The 20,921-nt window shown below is 50.6% G+C and overlaps 1 protein-coding gene across 4 annotated transcripts in view; it reads left to right on the plus strand.

Annotated features, from left to right (window-relative positions):
- LOC137421456 (ankyrin repeat domain-containing protein 13C) overlaps positions 1-20,921 on the plus strand; it is an 89,853-nt gene that overhangs the window by 37,407 nt on the left and 31,525 nt on the right. For all 4 annotated transcript variants that reach the window (XM_068107551.2, XM_068107552.2, XM_068107554.2 and 1 more), the window contains exons 5-6: positions 19,001-19,046; positions 19,161-19,227. In XM_068107551.2, the coding sequence (XP_067963652.1) occupies positions 19,001-19,046; positions 19,161-19,227 (113 nt within the window). The remainder of the gene's footprint in view (positions 1-19,000; positions 19,047-19,160; positions 19,228-20,921) is intronic.

Raw genomic sequence — 20,921 nt, forward strand, 5'->3', positions numbered from 1 at the left:
TCGACCCACCTGACGTGTATGTAACAAGCTTATTATCCTCTTTCTGGAACTGAGTATTACAAATCAACAAATCAACTCCATTAGCAAACTCCAAAATCCTTTCACCTTCTCCATTTCTCACACCATATCCGTAACCCCCATGAACTCCGTCAAAACCATCCATACTCCTTCCCACATGTCCATTCAGGTCTCCTCCCACCACAACAACTTCCTCATCTTTCACGTTTTCCATCAGCTTCTCTATCGCACACCAGAACTTGTCCTTCTCTTCATCGCTTCGACCAACCTGCGGAGCATATCCCGAGATGACATTCACCAAGAGCTTTCCAATCATCATTTTCACCATCATCAACCTATCACTCACTCTAGTCACACTCACCACACTGTCTACAAACTCCTCAGAAAACAGGACACCAACACCATTCACGCCCTCCGGGCACCCTTGCCACACAAACTTGTATTTCTGTCCCTGCCTACCCTTCACCATTCTCACACCACTTCCCTTCCACTTCCATCTCGTCTCTTGCACACAACATATGTCCACTCTTCTTCTGATCAATACTTCCACCACTTCTCCTGATCTCCCTGTCATTGTCCCTACATTCCATGTCCCAAACCTCAGAAACCGATCTCCACTTCGGGCTGTACTCTGCCCATATGTAGTTGTAATTGTCATGGTTCTCTTTTTGAGGCAATGTTTTATGGCCGGATGCCCTTCCTGACGCCAACCCTCTTACTCGTCTCTTACGACACGCAGGGATATGGTGTACCTATTCTGACCAGGGTACACACTGGGAAACGTTTAAAACATGGAAATTCTGGGGGGGGGGGGGGGAGGGGGAGGGCGGCGTCAGCATCACGACTGCGGTTTAAACATATTCCAACAATATCCAAACAGAACCATGAAAACCATGAAAAACAATCTGGGAAAAGTCTCCAAGCGAGAACGTGGATTTGAGAAAGAAGGAGCAGAGGCAGAAGAAAAACGAGATACAGGGGGCGGGGCACAAGTCGAGACGAGGAGGAGAGCGAACAAGCACGTGTCCGGGAGGAGAGAAAGAATCAATATAGAATTATTTGTCTATCCGTTTGTCCTGTTTTTAAAAACGCCGGACAAAGGGTAAGATGCCTGCGAGAGGCAGGGGGGAGAAAAGAAAATCAAGGAAACAAGCAAATACTATGAAGGAAAGAACTTACACTCACAAAACACCGACGGGGGGAAGGGAGCCCGGAAAGACCAGGCCGCGCACGACGCGCGAATCGCGAATCCTTTCACCTTCTCCATTTCTCACACCATATCCGTAACCCCCATGAACTCCCTCAAAACCATCCATACTCCTTCCCACACATCCACATTCATAGCTACCCATATTCATATTCTACCATATCATATATTCATAGCTACCCATATTCTACCCATATTCATATTCTACCATATCATGTATTCATAGCTACCCATATTCTGTCCCTATCAATCTAAAAAGACCGAGGGAATGCTCAGGCCTTTGAGATGTCTCGCCTGGCTTCCATTCCCGAGCTGACTATAAACTGTCGGATTGGTGATTTGCAGGAATGGCGTTGCATCATAAACTGCGCCCTTGCTTGAATGGACATTAATCCGGGTATCCCATCCGCTAGCGAATTGTTGGTGGACGTTAAACATCCCAAGTTATCTTTCGATGAAGAGTGGGCGAGTTACCACCGATACCCTCAAAAAATCCCAAAGGCCTTGCCAAACCACTCAGCGTAATCCTTGCCATAGAATTGCCTGGGTGTGAAGTGACATTCTGTCAGTTGAAAGTTGAAGGCCGAATCATAAATGACAAGAACTCCAGAAAATGATTCTGCTCTTGCAGTAAAAGTTCTGATTTTTGTGCCTTGGCCTATTTCAAGCAAGTGATCATGTGACACTTTGTCCTGTGACTGTGACATCACTTTAGAATCACACTGTGGCCTTTGTTCTTTCATCAAGGAATCAATTATAGCATAAAAATAATGGGCAGCATGCAACCTAAACGTACAAGTGCAGCTTTGTTTGTTCAAAGTTGTCTCAACACAAAATCCAACGAAATTTCAAAGTAAAAATTATAATTTCAACAAGAATGTAGATCGAGATGCAATTTTCATTTAGGCCTAGTTTTTATTGTCTCGTCTATTTCCACGCTACATGTAGACGCACTACATTGATATTGTTGCGGATTTGAGAATCCTGTGTTTTTTTTTGTTGTAAATATCACCCTCTGTGTAAGTGTAATGATTCCTTGTAAATACCTCCGTAGTGTAAAGGTCAAAGGTCGTCCTCTTAGTTAGTCCATATACATGCACGTAGGCCACCATATACCCTTCTAAATAGTTATTTCCTTATTATGTGTATTAGTTTCAGGCTGTGTTTCCCATTAATTGACTCTGCATTGCATCGAATTGAAATAAGATAGATCCCCTTTCAATTCCCTCAAAGCCTCTATTGCCAACTGCATTCGCCGCCATTGCCATGTGCTCTAACTCGGAGAAGAAAGGCGTGTCTCCACCTCGTCATCAAAAGGAGGAGTGAGCCCTTGCCGATCAACCAACCAAGGATAAGGGGTTTGGCTTGAGAGGGCGGAGAGAGAACGATCAGGCAGTTTCGCGAACGTTCCAGGGTGTGGCGCTATAAAACCAGTCGCCCGGAGCCTCCCACCGCAGTCCACCGGGTTGGAAGTTGAGTTCAGTGGAGGAGGAGCAACAAAGTCGAGTTCAGTGGAGGAGTGAGCACTGCGAAAGTTGAGTGAACAAACCGCAGCTTTGAGACCTCCGTAGTCCAGCCCCCCCGTGACACGCAGCTTCGACCCGCTGCTACGCGGGAACCAATTGCTGTGGGATCGGTGGCATCGGTGGCCGTCGAGGTCGAGCCCGACGTCCCGTGCGGGAGCAAGCTCCAACTGAACCTTCCTCCCCTTCCAGCCATTCGTTCCTGCCTTCATTCCCCATTTGTGTAAGTCTGATTGTCGTCCGTCTTCTGTGTTGTCCTGGGGTAAAGTTAAGCCTGTTTAGATAAGTTAGTATTTGCACTGTGTCTTCTGATCCTTCCATCCTTCTGTCTTTATTTTCGTATCTTTCCTTCTCCTTGGTTACTTTTGGTCTTGTACATAATAGTTAGTAATAAATCCTGTTCTTCCTACCTTGCCTTCTTTCCTTTACATCCGTTTCGTTTTAGTGATTTCCCCCATTGGATACCTGTGGCACGATTTGGCCAACGTTAAGAATCGGGTCGAGTTACTTGCTAATGGTTCGTGCCGCGGCTGCTAATCCGCTCGGCAATTAACATCTTGCCCGCAGTCGCGAACGAGGTTGCTCACCTGCCTCTCCAGAGGGAGCCGAGCAGCTTCAGGAGCATGGACGGCCAGTGAAAATAGAAGGGGGACTAACCCCCCCCCCACCCCCCCCAAGGCGAGTGTCGGACTCCGTTTCCGCAACAATTGGTGTCAGGAGCGGGATTCGGACCTGAAGTGCGCTTAACGCACTCAAAATTACGAGTGGCCCAAGATTTTATTTTATTTAACATCCTAAATTTAAAATCGTGCCATGGATAGTCAAGGCGATTGGATGCTGGTGGGTGAGTTAGAAGAGGGGTTAGAATCAACCCAGGACCCCAGGGAGGAGGTGGGAGTAATGATGGAGGAGGAGAGCAGTGAGGATGTGGTTGCAGAGGTTTCAGGCACACAAGATGGCGCCCTCGCGCACGGGGTTGCAGCGGCACCAAATGCCGCCGCGCCCGTGACCGTAGCAGCGCCGCCAATGGACTGGGGCCTATTCATGCTGCAAATGCAGGCCTTCATGGCCAAGGCGGATGAGGAGAGGGAAAGCAATAGGGGGCTGGGAAACCAACTTGTGGGATTGAGGGCTGACAGTGAGCAATTGGGAGGCCAAATGGGAGCAATGAGGGACGAAGCGAGGGGTACCAGTGAGCAATTGAGAGACAGGTTAAGTAATATGGGAAGTCAAATCGGGGGGCTGGAAGCCAAATTTGGGGGATTCGAAAACCAAATCGGGAAATTGAGACATGATATGGGAAGCCAAATCGGGGGGCTCGAAGGTAAATTGGGGGGCCAACTAGAGGACATGGGTAATCAAATTTGGGAAATGAAGGAGGGGTTAACGGGGTTGGAAAATAGAATGGCTGCCCAGGAGAACCAGATGGAGGGGGTGAAGAATGGGTTAGGGGGGTTAGAAAACACTATGGAAGGCAAATTGAGGGAAATAGGGGAGCAATCCGCCCGGGAAATTAAACAAGTGGGAGATCAGATAGAGGAGGTGAAAATCGGGTTGTAAACTAAATTGGATGCCCAGAGGAATGATTTGGAACAGATGAGGGCAGCATCTACCAAAGAGATGGGAGAAATGGGGGAGGAGATCAGACGAGGTGTGGGCGAGGAGGTCTCGGGGGTACGCGAGGAGGTAAAGCGAGGTGAGGAGCGTATGGAGAAAGAGGTGAGAAATAGTACGGCTAGGTTACAGGGGGGAATAGAGGATCTGACGAGGGGAGTAGAGCAGCTGACGGTGGGAAAAAGGACTTAGTGGAGCAAGTGGAGAAGAACACCGCGATAATCGGGGGGTTAAAGGCGACTCAGAAGGAAATAAAAAGAGAACTCGTAGTGACAAAGAGGGAATGTCAGATGGTACATGAGGGGTTGACAAAGAGGTTGGACGAGGTAACAGAAGCAATGGAGACGAAAGAACGGGAAGTAAGGACGCACATAGAAATGACCAAGGTGGCATTAGAGGAAGAAATTGAGGGGGCGCACCGGGAAATGAAAGAGGTGAAGCAAATGTTAGAGGAAGTGGAAGAGGGGGTGAGTGAAATTAAGAAGAGACGGAGGGAAACTAAGAGAGAGATAAAGGAGGAGGTGATGGAATATGTACAAGGTCTGTGCTCAAATCGTGATGATGTGCTTACTGACCAAATAAAGAGTTTGCAGGTGGCGGAGGAGGAGCGAAAACGAGGTGCCGATGTGAGTGGCGATATACTCGGAAATGTATATGGTGTGAGGGGAGATTCACTCGGCTTGGGTGTTGGTTTAGACCCGGGTGTTCGTGAGGGACCAATGGTGAGGTGTATGACTGGTCCGAAGTGTATGGAAAAAGGAGGTGTGCGAGGATGTCCGACTATGGGGTGTGTGAGGAAAAAGTGCGTGCCGAGGAGTGAGTGTGCTGTCGAGAGTGAGTTGGTCGTGGCGCAGGTGCGAGAGGGCACATGGAAGCGCATGATGGGGAGTGTTACAGGGGATGTAACGGAAGAGTGCACACCTGTGGTGAGTGTTACGGAGGGCGTAACGGAAGAGTGTGCATGAGAAAGGTGTGTAACAGAGGAGTGCATGCTTACAGAGTGCGCTGTCGAGAGTAAGGGTGAATGCGCGACCGAGTGTGGTGGTGAGAGTAGTGAGAGTGACACGGAGCACGAGTTGGTTGTAGCATGTGAGAGAGGATGTACACCTGGAATGAAAGGATGCACACCTGGAATGGTCGAGCGCGTGTGGGAATGCACGCTTGAGTTGGTAGTAAAGCACATGATTGGGTGTACGGAAGAGTGCACACCCGTGGTTGTCACAGAGGATGTGACCGAGGAGTGGGCGCGAAGAGGTGTGTTGATGAGGTGTGCGAACGACGAGTGTGTGCCAAGGTGTGCGGTGATCAGGTGTGTAGCGAAGTCTGTGAGCGGAATGAGTGTACCTGGGGTGTGTGTAAGAGAAGGTGCAATGGCGGAGTGTATGGAGACACCTGGATGTGTGAATAAGGAACGGAACGCGGGGTGTGAGCATGCAAGTGAAGCATCGACGCTAAACAGGATAGCGGTTAGATCGACTTTTAGCCGAAGCGAGCCCCCGGTTCGTGCCGGGCTTTGTGTGCAGCGGGAACCAGCGGGGATCGTAACCACGGCGGTTTCGAAAGAACCGCCGTGCGGGAGCCACGCCGGGCCTCGCTCTAAACGGTCGCGTCAGTGCTCCGCTAAGCGGAGCGGGCGGCCCGGTTCGAGGACACCTAGGTAGGGTCGGCACGGCGACCCCTTGTGGTTGAGGCGTTCCGGCAGGGCGAGATCGGGCCATTGAGGGCGGCTCCATGCCGAGATGGTGCGTGGAATCTCAGCCCGAGTAAGCCCCCTTCCCTGCACCGAATGCCGGACGGATCCAACCGCCGGCAACAAACCACCCGCATTCATTGCTCGGCTCCGCGAGGCCGGGCTTTGAAAATGTAAAAACGCACCGAGGCTCAAGTTAAAGGACATTTGGTAGGGATAGGGAATTTGTGATTGGCAGATTGATGATTGGTAGAATGATTGGCAGATTGGCAAATTTTTGATTTGCAGGAAATTGGATGGGCCAAATTCATAGTAGAAGATGCCCGATGTGGTGGGATGGCAAATCCACCATCCCTCACACACGGGGCACATGAGCTATAGTTTATGGGGTTTATGGCAGTGTAAGCTCGCCGAGGGAGGGTTAGGATAATGTATAGGGACCTAGAGATTGACCATAGGTAACTGGAGATTTAAGTAGCGACATTATACAGGTAGTGGGGACATAGAGAGGTTAGAATGGTTGTTAATGACGTGGGATGTGCTTTGTTTAAAGGGAAGACGGGGAGCACCAAGTTAGAGGGAAACCAGGTAGATCAGATGATGCCGTGTGTTTGAGAATTGCAAGTGTATTCGGAAGTGTATTGTGAAAAGAGTGAGGTGATTGTGAGTTGTATTGAGCGTGGAAGTGTATGAAGCAGCGTATGAGGAATAATTGTAGTTGTGAGTTGTATTGAGCGTGGAAGTGTATGGAGCAGTGTATGAGTGAGGAATGGTGATTGTGTGTTGTGTTGAGCAAATGGTCCTGGAGGAAGGAGGGTGCAGGAAGCACCAGGTGTGATGGCACAGGTGTGCAAATACAGGTGAGCATGGTTGTATGGAATAAATGGTCTGGAATATATGGAGTATGGAATGGATGGTGTGGAGTGAGTATGGTGGAAACTGTGGAGTGGAGTGGATGGTGCGAAGGTGTGAATGGGGTAAAGTGGACCCCTATCACGAATACCCGGGGAGGGTAGTTTAAGAGTTAGGTAGAGGGAGTAGGTAAATTGTGGTTGGATATTGGCATCTGTGGTGCGTGGTGGAAGAATGGTGTTTGGATGGGTGCCTTAGTGTCGTGGAAATGGCTGGGCGTGTGGCCTGTTAGTGTGTGTAGTTAAATGGGCACTCCGCCACTGTTAGGATGTCGGCCAGGTGAGGCCGCAGGTGGGCTTTGGGAGCCGGTAGAGTTGTGGATGGGGCCCGAGGATCCGGAGGACGGACCCGGGTAGCCCAGTGCCAGAGAGGGCACCGAGTGGGGAGAGCGCCAGAGGGCCTTCCCCAGTTAGATAGGTTAGGGTAAGGAGCAGGTAAGCTCGGAGGCAACTGCAGTGGTGGAGGTGTGCAGGTGGGTAGACCTGCTGGGAGAGCCACACGACCCAGTCCTGAAATTGTGCAAAGGCACAGGGAGTTGAATCGGGGGAGTGAGACCCCAAATTGAGGAAGCACCACAGTTGGTCAATGGGAATTTGGTTCTTAAAACCGCATAGAGTAAGATTGCCAATGGATTGGCAGGGAAAGACCCCGGGTAGTGTGAAGTGTGTTAGTCATTTAGAAGGTAGATAGGATTGGAATCTCCTCGCACCATCTACATCCACTCACCTGAGGTGACAACGCTCCGAGGGAAACTTATTTTTATTTTATTTTTTTCTGTGCAAATGTTTGGATTGTGAGACGCATCATGACGTGGGTGTGACATTGTACTGTTGTTCCATCTCTCCCTCCTTATGAGGATTGATGATGAATTGGTGATGGCAAATTTTGGATTAGAGGGATTGTGGTGACGAATTTGGTATTAGGGGAAATATGGGGAAGACGAGACAGTAGTGACGAATTGGTAAGGGTGTAGATTTTTTTTGTACATACGGGGGTAAGGGGCAAGGGTAGAACAGGTGACGGGTGGGGTGACGTACGATAGGGACGAGCTTTTCTCCGCTCGGTCTCCAGGCGCACCTCACCTTGCATTGCCTTTATTGATGTGTACCCTTGTGACCTTATCCCTCGCTAACCTGCCCCCCTCTCTATCTTCCTTCCCCGACCCATGGATCGTGCTCTTTGGGCACTGAGGGGAGCGTGCGGGAGTCTGCCATTGTGTGCCCGAACCCCCGCAACCAGCTGCCTGCATCGATGCACCACTTATGGACCACATGTCTGTGGCTGAGCACCACTCATGGACCCCACAGGTTGGGGCATGGCCCCTCTGCTGGAACCAGCCACGATGGCCCAGGATCTTGCTTGCGGACCTCGGTGACGTGGCACCTATGCCACACAGGTGAACCACCCCTAGTCGGCCCCTGTGGGCCATAAATAAAAAGTGGACACGTTTTGTGCATTTTTATTATGTCCAAATAGGCCGCCAGCAAGAAGACGAAGAAAGACAGCATCTGGAAGAACATTGGCCAGCAGAGGGAGCCGAAGAACAAGACACCAACAGGGGTTTGTTTTTTTATTAGGAACTGTGGTGACTGTGCACTCCGGTGCATTTTTGGTGCTTTATGGTGCTCTTTATTGGTGCTGGTGCGTCGATGCAGCGCAGGCTGTCTTCCCACACCAAAAGAACAATCGCAGGTCCTGGGTTGCGTTTTGTAAATACAATCAGCGTCACTTGTAAATAATGCTCCCCACCGTACATGTTTAGTTTGAGAACCATTCCGCAATTCGGTTAGCTGTGGGCGTGAATCTGTTAGGTAGGGTGCATTGCAGCAGAGGGACATACTTATTTGTGTTTTAAAACTGTCGCACTCAGGGTCAGGTTAATTGTAGAGGGAACTACACCTACGTGCCACACTAAGTTAAAGTTTTATAGGCCCGGGATGTGCCTAGAGGATGAGGGTGCAGTGTTGCGAATTTGAGAATCCTGTGTTTTTTTTTGTTGTAAATATCACCCTCTGTGTAAGTGTAATGATTCCTTGTAAATACCTCCGTAGTGTAAAGGTCAAAGGTCGTCCTCTTAGTTAGTCCATATACATGCACGTAGGCCACCATATACCCTTCTAAATAGTTATTTCCTTATTATGTGTATTAGTTTAAGGCTGTGTTTCCCATTAATTGACTCTGCATTGCATCGAATTGAAATAAGATAGATCCCCTTTCAATTCCCTCAAAGCCTCTATTGCCAACTGCATTCGCCGCCATTGCCAAGTGCTCTAACTCGGAGAAGAAAGGCGTGTCTCCACCTCGTCATCAAAAGGAGGAGTGAGCCCTTGCCGATCAACCAACCAAGGATAAGGGGTTTGGCTTGAGAGGGCGGAGAGAGAACGATCGGGCAGTTTCACGAACGTTCCAGTGTGTGGCGCTATAAAACCCGTCGCCCGGAGCCTCCCACCGCAGTCCACCGGGTTGAAAGTTGAGTTCAGTGGAGGAGGAGCAGCAGTCCACTGGGTTGGAAGTTGAGTTCAGTGGAGGAGGAGCGGCAGTCCACCGGTGGTTGTTGTTGAGAGTTCAGTGGAGGAGGAGCAACAAAGTCGAGTTCAGTGGAGGAGTGAGCACTGCGAAAGTTGAGTGAACAAACCGCAGCTTTGAGACCTCCGTAGTCCAGCCCCCCTGTGACACGCTAGCTTCGACCCGCTGCTACGCGGGAACCAATTGCTGTGGGATCGGTGGCCGTCGAGGTCGAGCCCGAGGTCCCGTGCGGGAGCAAGCTCCAACTGAACCTTCCTCCCCCCTCCCCTTCCAGCCATTCGTTCCTGCCTTCATTCCCCATTTGTGTAAGTCTGATTGTCATCCGTCTTCTGTGTTGTCCTGGGGTATAAGTTAAGCCTGTTTAGATAAGTTAGTATTTGCACTGTGTCTTCTGATCCTTCCATCCTTCTGTCTTTATTTTCGTATCTTTCCTTCTCCTTGGTTACTTTTGGTCTTGTACATAATAGTTAGTAATAAATCCTGTTCTTCCTACCTTGCCTTCTTTCCTTTACATCCGTTTCGTTTTAGTGATTTCCCCATTGGATACCTGTGGCACGATTTGGCCAACGTTAAGAATCGGGTCTAGTTACTTGCTAATGGTTCGTGCCGCGGCTGCTAATCCGCTCGGCAATTAACATCTTGTCCGCGGTCGCGAATGAGGTTGCTCACCTGCCTCTCCGGAGGGAGCCGAGCAGCTTCAGGAGCGGAGACGGCCAGTGAAAATAGAAGGGGGACTAACCACCCCCCCCACCCCCCCTAAGGGGAGTGCCATACTCCGTTTCCACAACAATATATACATTTTGAAATCCAGAGCAGCGCAGTGATGGGGAAAAAATTCTTGTTTTTCAAAATGATGGGTTGTATTCAACTCACCTCTTTGTAAAATTAGAAATCCACAAATATCAGGAATTCCTAAAACTTGGACAGATTCTTCATACCGTTTCTAAAAATCATACCATTTCAATACAAAACTAGAACGGCACTAAGTAGAGAGCAAACCTCCGCCTGGTTGGCCATATCACTCAATGGTGAAGAATCACTTGAAAAATTTAAACTAGCTGGATCCGCATCCGGATCGTCACCAAAATCGAATCGATTCTTCCTTGTCACACACACACATGTCCAACAAGTTTCGTCCAAATCCGTCCACATTTTTTTGAGATATCCTGCTGTGTATCGTTTTTGGCCCCATCTCCCAATGGCGAAGAATCACTTAAAAAATTAAATAATTCTCATATCCGAATCCATATTCAGATCTTCACCAAAATCGAATCGAATCATCCTCGTCAGACACCTAACCTCTCCACCAAGTTTAGTCCAAATCCATCCATAACGTTTTGAGATATCCTGCTCTGTATCGTTTTTGGCCTTATCTCTTCAACGGTGAAGAATCACTTAATAAATTAAATAATTCTGATATCCCAATCCATATTCAGATCTTCACTAAAATCGAATTGAATCATCCTTGTCAGACACATAACCTCTCCACCAAATTTCATCCGAATCCGTCCACAACTATTTGAGATATCCTGCTCTGTATCGTTTTTGGCCTTATCTCTTCAACGGTGAAGAATCACTTAATAAATTAAATAATTCTGATATCCCAATCCATATTCAGATCTTCATCAAAATCGAATTGAATCATCCTTGTCAGACACCTAACCTCTCCACCAAATTTCATCCGAATCCGTCCACAACTATTTGAGATATTTTGTTCACAGACAGACAGACAGACAGGGGTGAAAACATAACCTCCATCCACTTTTGGTGGCGGAGGTAAATATAACGAATGGATCCATTCTGTGAACTCGTCATCAAATTAAAACTTGAATACACCAGGACTCTTTCCCTTCTCACCCCACATCATCATCATCATCATCATCATCATGTTCCATGCCCTATGGGCCTACACAGATCATTTGGTGCTGCTGAAGCAGGAAGTCGTCTCCAATCCTGGTCGGGTCGTCATCCTGACTCAAGAGGGTAGGGCAGGAATAAATAAAAAAAATTCTGGGTGAGGGTGCCTCCTCCTATGGTAGGTCACCTACTCTTTGCAAAAACGTCATGGGATCTTTAACTTCCACTAACTAATCCATAAACCAACCGGCACGCAGGACGCCCAGTTTAACATCCATCCAAATGACAGCACACACATTGATGAATCACCATGCCCGTGAAATACCAAGATGGCAGCTGTGTCGGGATTCAAACCCAGGGTAGACAGCTTAGAGGTGAGTGAGCGTACCTCTAGGCCATCCTGCCAGGCCTCCATGCTCAGATTCAAAAAATAAAAATAAAACTCCGTGTCTTTTGGGGTCCGTATGAGATCATTGTTGGCATTTAAAAAAACAAATGACATTTTAAAATTCAACATTTCCTTTTGTATGGTTTAAACTGCAGTTCCTGTTTGGAAGAGAAAGAAAATGGGAATTGGGGAAAGAAAGAGACAGAAATAATATAATGAGTTTCCTTATAAGGAACTGCAATGTTGGAGGAGGTCATTAGGCCCATCAAGCCTGCACAATGCTGAGTGTCAAGTAAGGAAACAGCACGTACCATTTTTGAAGTCTTTGGGATGACTCGACCGGAGTTATGAACCACCAACCTCCCAGACTCAGAGCAGATACTCTTACCATTACACCACCTAGTCTGGGTAAGTAAGGGAAGTAGAGTCTTCCTATAATGAGCAGATCCATTCGGTGGACTCTTCACTATAATAATTACACTGAAGGAGCTCGAGCTCCCACGTCGATCGGAAGAATGGACGCGACAAAAAGCTGGAATTCGTCCGAGTTGCTTTATTCAAACAAAACACTCAGGTACTCTGAAAAGCCCGTTTATCGGGCAGCAATATATATACACACATTATCCCGGAGCGTTTGCCCAGGAAAGGCGAGAGGGGGCGTGGCCGAGCGTCCTGGCTGCGGCCTGGCAAGTTGAGGGCGAGCCTGCCCGGGCATGCCCGGGCGTCCCGACCGAGGCCTGGCAAGTTGAGCGCGGGCCTGCCCGGGCGTCCTGGACGAGCCCGGCATGGTGATCGCTCCGCGTCCTTGATAGGTGCAAGGCGATTGTGAAAACCCAGCGGTAGCCGCTACACACGTCCCCCCAGAATCGACTTGCACCGGCAGGGTCAATTTGAGGGGGGTCCTGATGACCCGGCCGAAGCGACCCCTGGCGGGTCGTGGGGGGGGGGGGGGGTCCGGTGTGGTGGTGGGCGGTCGAGTGGGGGGCACCGTGGACGGGGGGCGGCCTCGCCGCGGCGGAAGGGCCACCCGTGGTGGTTGGTCGACGTCCACGTGCGCCGGCTTGAGGCGGTCCACCGCAATCCGGTACGACCTGCCGCCGATGTCGATGACGAACGACTTGTCGTCCCGTCGCAGGACCCGGAAGGGCCCGTTGTACGGTGGCCGGAGTGGCCCCCGATGTGCGTCGTGACGCACAAAAACATACTCCGCTGTGCGAAGTGCTGGGGGGACGTAGGACTGGGGGTCACCGTGGTGGGATGTTGGCACGGGGGCAAACTGTCGGGCGGCCTCCTGGAGGTCCGAGCGCTGGTGAGCTGCGGACCAGGGACTGGTAGCGTCGGGCACGAATTCGCCCGGGACGCGTAGCGCCTGGCCGTAGACAAGCTCGGCGGTGGATGCCTGGAGGTCCTCCTTGGGGGCCGTGCGGAGGCCCAAAAGGACCCACGGCAGCCGGTCGGCCCAACCGCCGTCTTGAAGGCCGGCCATGAGCGCGGCCTTCATGGAGCGGTGGAATCGCTCGCACAACCCGTTTGCTTGGGGGTGGTAGGCCGTAGTACGGTGGAGCTTGACCCCCAGGTTGCGGGCGACCGCGCCCCACAGCTCGGAGGTGAACTGTGGTCCGCGGTCTGACGAGATGTCCGCCGGTGCGCCGAAGCGGGCGACCCAGGTGGCGATGAAAGCCTGCGCCACGTCGGCGGTGGTGGTGGAGACTAGGGGAACGGCCTCCGGCCACCTGGTGGTCCTGTCCACCATGGTGAGCAGGTGTGTGAACCCCCGTGACGGGGGGAGGGGGCCCACCAGATCCACGTTGACGTGGTCGAAACGTCGTTCGGGCACGGTGAAAGGTGCCAGCGGGGCCTGGGTGTGTCGGTGGACCTTGGCCCGTTGGCAGGCTGTGCAGGTGCTGGTCCAATCGCGGACGTCCCGACGAAGGCCGTGCCAGACGAATCGCGCTGACACCAGCTTCTGGGAAGCTTTCCGGCCCGGGTGGGAAAGGCCGTGGAGGGAGGCGAAGATGCGGCGTTGCCAGGTGACGGGCACGATGGGGCGAGGCTGGCCTTGGGAGACGTCGCAAAGCAGGACAGTGTCCGCGAAGGGGATGTCGGCCAGGCGGGGGCCCGTGTCCGCCGCCCGGAGGGCTTGCACCGTGGTGTCGGTGGTTTGGTCCGCCGCCATAAGCGCGAAGTCCACGCCCAGGTGGACCGCGTTCGCGCTGGCCCGGGAAAGACAGTCGGCCACGGCGTTGTTTTTGCCGGCGACGTGCCGGATGTCAGTGGTAAACTCCGACACGGCGGAGAGGTGGCGCTGTTGGCGGGCCGACCACGGCTCCGTGACCTTGGCCATTGCGTAAACCAACGGCTTGTGGTCGACGAACACCGTGAAAGGTCGGCCCTCCAGGAGGTGGCGGAAATGGTGGACGGCCAGGTGTAGACCGAGGAGCTCACGGTCAAACGTGCTGTATTTGAGCTCGTTCGGCCGGAGCTGCCGGCTGAAAAAAGCGAGTGGCTGCCAAACCCCGTTCACCCATTGCTCATGTACGGCGCCCACTGCGTAGTCGGAGGCATCCGTGGTGAGGGCGATGGGAGCGTTGAGCACCGGGTGAGCGAGCAGTGTTGCGTCGGCGAGGGCCCGCTTTGAGCTTTGGAAGGCCGCGTCCATTGCTGCGGACCAGGCGATGTCGTGCTTGGCCGGCTTGCCCCGGAGGGCTTCGTAGAGGGGCCGCATGAGTTGAGCAGCGCGGGGCACGAAGCGGTGATAAAAATTCACCATTCCCAGGAATTCCTGCAGGGCCTTTATGGTGCGGGGACGAGGGAACGTGGTGATGGCCTCGACCTTGGTTGGCAGCGGCACGGCCCCGTTCTTGGTGATGTGGTGGCCCAAAAAATCAACGGCCGTCGTGCCGAAGTGGCATTTGGCCGGGTTGACGATGAGGCCGTGCTCGCTGAGGCGCCCGAACAGTGTTCGGAGGTGGAGGAGGTGCTCGGCCCGGGACGTGCTGGCGACGAGGATGTCGTCCAGGTAAACGAAAAGGAACGGCAGGTCACGCAGCACGCCATCCATCAAGCGCTGGAACGCCTGAGCCGTGTTCTTGAGACCAAACGGCATCCGTAAGAATTCGAATAAGCCGAACGGCGTGATGACTGCCGTTTTAGGGACGTCGGCCGCCCTGACAGGTACCTGGTGATATCCCCGTATGAGATCAATTTTCGAAAAAATGACCCGTCCCGCCAGACGGGCGGAGAAGTCTTGGATGTGCGGGATCGGATACCTGTCGGGGGTGGTAGCGTCGTTAAGGCGGCGGTAGTCGCCACATGGGCGCCAGCCGCCCCCTGGCTTTGGGACGATGTGTAGTGGCGAAGCCCACGTGCTATCGGAGCGCCGCACGATGCCGAGGTGTTCTAAAGCGTCGAACTCGGCTTTGGCCACGGCGAGCTTGGCTGGGTCGAGGCGGCAGGCTCTGGCGTAGACCGGCGGGCCCGTGGTTGGTATGTAGTGCTCGATCCCATGCCGTACTGCGACGGCCGAAAACGTCGGCCGCGTGAGGGCCAGGAACTCCGTGAGCAGGCGAGCAAACTCGTTCGCCGCCGGGAGGGCGCATGCCAGCTCGGTCGGCGCGGAGCTGCTCAATGTGCATACCAGGGAGCTGAAGGTTTCGGCGTTGATTAAACGACGCCGTTGGACGTCCACCAGCAGTCCGTGTGCGCAGAGGAAGTCGGCGCCTAGCAGAGCCATGGGCACGTTTGCGGTTACAAACGTCCAAGCAAAGCGTTGGCCGCCGAAGCAGAGGGTGACGTTGCGCGGGCCGAAGGTGCAGATGGCCGATCCGTTGGCCGCAACCAAGGAGGGGCCGCAAACCGCGGACTGCCTGTCCTGGTCAGAGGCGGGTATGACGCTCAGTTGGGCGCCGGTGTCGCACAGGAAGCGCCGTCCGGACGCTTTATCCGTGATGAACAGTAAGTTGCCCGTGTGGCCGGCACTCATGGCGGGTAATGAACGCCGGCCCGGCCTGCCGAAGGTGCACGGGGGTCGGCATGTCCGGGCCTTCTGTCCGAACCTGGCATGATAGTAACACCACGCTTGGTCAGGTGGAGGCCCCGGTCGTCGTGCTGGAGGTGGTCGGCTCGGTGTAGCGGCCGCCAATTGCGTCGGCAGTTCGGTCGTCGACCGTGCCGGGTGCTCGGGCGCCATGGGTGCTGCGTCGGACGGCGGTGGGCCCCAGGTCGCTGCTGCGATGCGCTGGCCTGCGGCGGAGATCTTGTCGGCTTCCCTGGCAAGGGCACGGGGATCCGTGATCGTCGTGCTTGCCAGGGCGAGGCGTACCGGGCTAGGCAGCTGACGGAGGAACAGCTCCCGGAACAGGAATGCCGGAGAGTGCTCGCCGAGCAGCGAAAGCATGTAGTCCATTCGCTCGGAAGGGCGTGTGTCGCCGAGCTCGGGCAGGTCGAGCAGGCGCCGTGCGCGTTCCGCCGATGGGAGGGCGAAAGCGTCGAGGAGGAGCTTTTTAATCGCGCCGTATTTGTCAGCGGCTGGCGGGCTCTCGAGGAGGCTCAGGGCACGGGCCGCGGTGGCTGAACCGAGCGCTGCTACCACATGGTGGAAGCGGGTGTCGTCGGCCGTGATGCCTCGCAGGGCGAACAGGGAGTCCGCCTGTGTGAACCAAACCGCCGCGTGAGCCTCCCAGAAGGTAGGCAGTTTAAGGGCCACTGCCGTGTCCATGTCGGTAGGTCACCAATGAAGGAGCTCGGGCTCCAACGTCGATCGGAAGAATGGATGCGACAAAAAGCTGGAATTCGTCCGAGTTGCTTTATTCAAACAAAACACTCAGGTACTCTGAAAAGCCCGTTTATCGGACAGCAATATATATACACACATTATCCCAGAGCGTTTGCCCAGGAAAGGCGAGAGGGGGCGTGGCCGAGCGTCCTGGCTGCGGCCTGGCAAGTTGAGGGCGAGCCTGCCCGGGCATGCCCGGGCGTCCCGACCGAGGCCTGGCAAGTTGAGCGCGGGCCTGCCCGGGCGTCCTGGACGAGCCCGGCATGGTGATCGCTCCGCGTCCTTGATAGGTGCAAGGCGATTGTGAAAACCCAGCGGTAGCCGCTACAACACCACCTAGTCTGGGTAAGTAAGGGCCGTAGAGTCTTCCTATAATGAGCAGACCCATTCGGTGGACTCTTCACTATAATCATTACACCACCTAGTCTGGGTAAGTAAGGGCCGTAGACTCTTCCTATAATGAGCAGATCCATTCAGTGGACTCATCACTATAATCATTACACCACCTAGTCTGGGTAATTAATGGCAGTAGAGTCTTCCTATAATGAGCAGATCCATTCGGTGGACTCATCACTATAATCATTACACCACCTAGTCTGGGTAATTAATGGCAGTAGAGTCTTCCTAAAATGAGCAGATCCATTCAGTGGACTCATCACTATAATCATTACACCACCTAGTCTGGGTAATTAAGGGAAGTAGAGTCTTCCTATAATGAGCAGATCCATTCAGTGGACTCATCACTATAATCATTACACCACCTAGTCTGGGTAATTAAGGGAAGTAGAGTCTTCCTATAATGAGCAGATCCATTCAGTGGACTCATCACTATAATCATTACACCACCTAGTCTGGGTAATTAAGGGCAGTAGAGTCTTCCTATAATGAGCAGATCCATTCGGTGGACTCATCACTATAATCATTACACCACCTAGTCTGGGTAATTAAGGGCAGTAGAGTCTTCCTATAATGAGCAGATCCATTCGGTGGACTCTTCACTATAATCATTACACCACCTAGTCTGGGTAAGTAAGGGAAGTAGAGTCTTCCTATAATGAGCAGATCCATTCGGGGGACTCATCACTATAATCATTACACCACCTAGTCTGGGTAAGTAAGGGCCGTAGACTCTTCCTATAATGAGCAGATCCATTCAGTGGACTTCACTATAATCATTACACCACCTAGTCTGGGTAAGTAAGGGAAGTAGAGTCTTCCTATAATGAGCAGATCCATTCGGGGGACTCATCACTATAATCATTACACCACCTAGTCTGGGTAAGTAAGGGCAGTAGACTCTTCCTATAATGAGCAGATCCATTCAGTGGACTCATCACTATAATCATTACACCACCTAGTCTGGGTAATTAAGGGCCGTAGACTCTTCCTATAATTAGCAGATCCATTCAGTGGACTCATCACTATAATCATTACACCACCTAGTCTGGGTAAGTAAGGGCCGTAGACTCTTCCTATAATGAGCAGATCCATTCGGTGGACTCATCACTATAATCATTACACCATCTCGTCTTTTTTTTTTTTTTTTTTTTTTTTGTTTGTTTGTATACTGAATCGAGGCTCGTGAAAGAGCTAACATTTACTTCACAAACAAATCAACCAGACAAACAAAATATATAAAAAGAGGGAGCGGAAAACAAGATGGGGAGAGAAGGGGAAGCACACAAACACAACATTTGAGAGCAGGGAGATGTGTGGAAGGGAGAGGGCTTGGGGGGAGGAGGCGTGGGAAGGGGGGGGGGGGGGGAGGGAGAAGTATAAAACACAAGGACACCAAGGACTTCCAGGACAGAAGTTGGTATTTCAAAAAAGTGGAATTGGGGTGAAATTAGCGAGGGGAGAAAAGATCAAGGTTTTGGATGGGGGAAGATAAGAGATGGTGGTGAACAGCTGTTTTAAAGACCTGGAGGGTGGAGTGGGATTGAAGAGAGTGAGGGAGTTTGTTCCAGAGGTGGGAGAAAAGAGGAATGAAGGAGTGAAGGTGAGCAGAGAGTCTTGATTTTGGCAGTTTGACCATAAGAGGGTTGCAGGCAGATCGTGCGTGGCCTGTAGGAATATTTGCGGGACAGACCCATAGAGAGCTGGGGGGGCAAGGCCAGAGAGGAGTCGGTAGAAGACGGAAAGACCACCAACCTGCCTGCGGTGAGTGAGTGAGAGGCCCTTGGAGTTAGCTTCATCGCGAGAGATTCCAATGATTCTGAAACATTCTGAAACATCTGAAACATTCTGGTAAACATTTTAAAATGACAAACTCAAATCGAAGCCAAAGTCACTTTCTGCATCGGTTGCTTATGTTTCTGCTTCCATGTTTACGGTGTGCAAGAGTTAAAACTGCTTTCTATTTCCAGACCCCAAATCATTGTCTTTGATGGGTTTTATTTTTGTATCCGCACTTGGTTCGTTAATTTCAAGTGTGATGAATTTTTATAAATCCCACTTCACATAATTAAAGTACATCCTTTATGCATTTCAGTTGGGAAACTTCTACTTGGAAGTGCAATGGGACTTCAAGAGTTGGGGTAAGCCTCTTCATATGTCATCATTTTACCTCTTCATATGTAATGGCATGGCTCTTCCTGCGTGACTCACACCTTTTGCTCCCAACTGAATTCCTGCACTCACGCCCGCGCTAGTGCCACTCGTTTCCCGGATGCTGCCATCTGACACGTGCAAGATCTACAAACATGGCCACAACATCAGGTGCGTGGATTTGTGGTAACAAAGGTGAAAAGGGAAAGATTAATTCAATAAATTGTTACTTCATTTAAATAATCAAATTTGGAGCCTTTGGGAATCTGCTGAGCGAATGCGACATCAGGGGTTACACATGGATACTAATTATTGATTATTATCATGTTTGTACAGTCCTTTGGCAAGGTTAAATATTTTTAGAGTTATGAGGTAGTAGGTGGCAAGAGTAAAATCTTATGACAAAGAAGGTATGAGAGTTGTCTGAAGATTGCTTGGGTGTTTCTAACCATTATAACGAGCTAAGCCGAAGTATGTGGGATATTCTTTTTTTTTTAACCCTTGGATGCAGTGATTGGGCCTCGGAGGCCCACAAGGTTGTTTTTTTTGTTGCAAAAACTATGCCATACAATTTTTTTTTTGGAATGAGCCTCATTTTCACCGACTTTCATGTTGGTCATCACATCACACATGTTGTTACACAAAATTCAGTGACATTAAAAAAAATTCATTCAGGCTCGTGGGAAAATCTTCATTCTTCACTTATAACACGAAAATCCGACACGAATGCTGGCCTGGGGCCTTCGAGGCCCCGCATAAATGTTGTTGTACTACTATGTTATATCATTATTTTCTTGATATGTGCCTCATTATATGCTCCTATAACTCGGTTACAAATAATTCAGTGCAAAAAATATGAAAATAAAAAAACTTTACACCAATACATTTGTGGGGCCTCCGAGGCCCAATGGCTGCAGAGGTGTAGGGTTTTTGACAGTTGTGGACATATACATTCTAAATAAAAGGATTAGTGAATCATATTTTTTGAGCAAATACTCCTCCATGAGCCTCAACTTTTTAGAGAAAAAAAGTTGAAAAAGCAAGAACAAAAAAAAAATTTTGCCAAAAAAAAGAAAAGATTTATTTATACTTGTATTGGATTCTTCCAACTAATAGGTTCAATGATTCACATTTCCTGAGAAAATACACATCCATGAACATCGACATGGATTGAAAAAGGATATGAAAGAAAAAAAATCTATAAAAAAAAAAAAACTACACATACATCCGTTGGGCCTCAGAGGCCCAATGGCTGCGTTTATGTAGGATTTTTGACGCCTGCATCTAAGAGTTAAAGTTCTTGGAACGAGATCAAATACCCCATGAAATGGCAACTATTCTATTTTATTTTTCAATATAAAAGTATAAACTAATGAGAACAGCACTCGGTAGAGCTCCTCCAACCTGAACAGTTTATGTTTTGTATCCCACTGATAGGCCGGATCTGCATCCGGACTTGCGGAAAATCGAATTGGCTTGTTCTTGTCTCACACCCAAGCTGTCCAGCAAGTTTTGTCCAATTAAGTCCACAACTTTTTGAGATATCCTGCTATGTATCAGTTTTAGCCCTATCACTCAATGTTGAAGAATCACTTAAAAAAATTATCTGATCCGGATTCGGATTAGAATCTTCACTAAAATTGAATTAACTCGTCCTTGTCACACTCCCAACCTGTTAATCAGGTCCAACCAAGTCATCATTAACCAAGTCGTCCAAATTCGTCAATAACTTTTTGAGACATCCTGCTCACAAACAAACAAACAAACAAACAGATGAAAAATCGGTCAGAGACCGAAGACTTGCCGGAATGTACTCTTTTATCGGCCATTTTGGATCATTAAAAGTAAATAATGACCTCTGCCAA

This window comes from Myxine glutinosa, chromosome 2 (genome assembly GCF_964187855.1).
Source record: "Myxine glutinosa chromosome 2, kmMyxGlut1.1, whole genome shotgun sequence".
NCBI lineage: Eukaryota > Metazoa > Chordata > Myxini > Myxiniformes > Myxinidae > Myxine > Myxine glutinosa.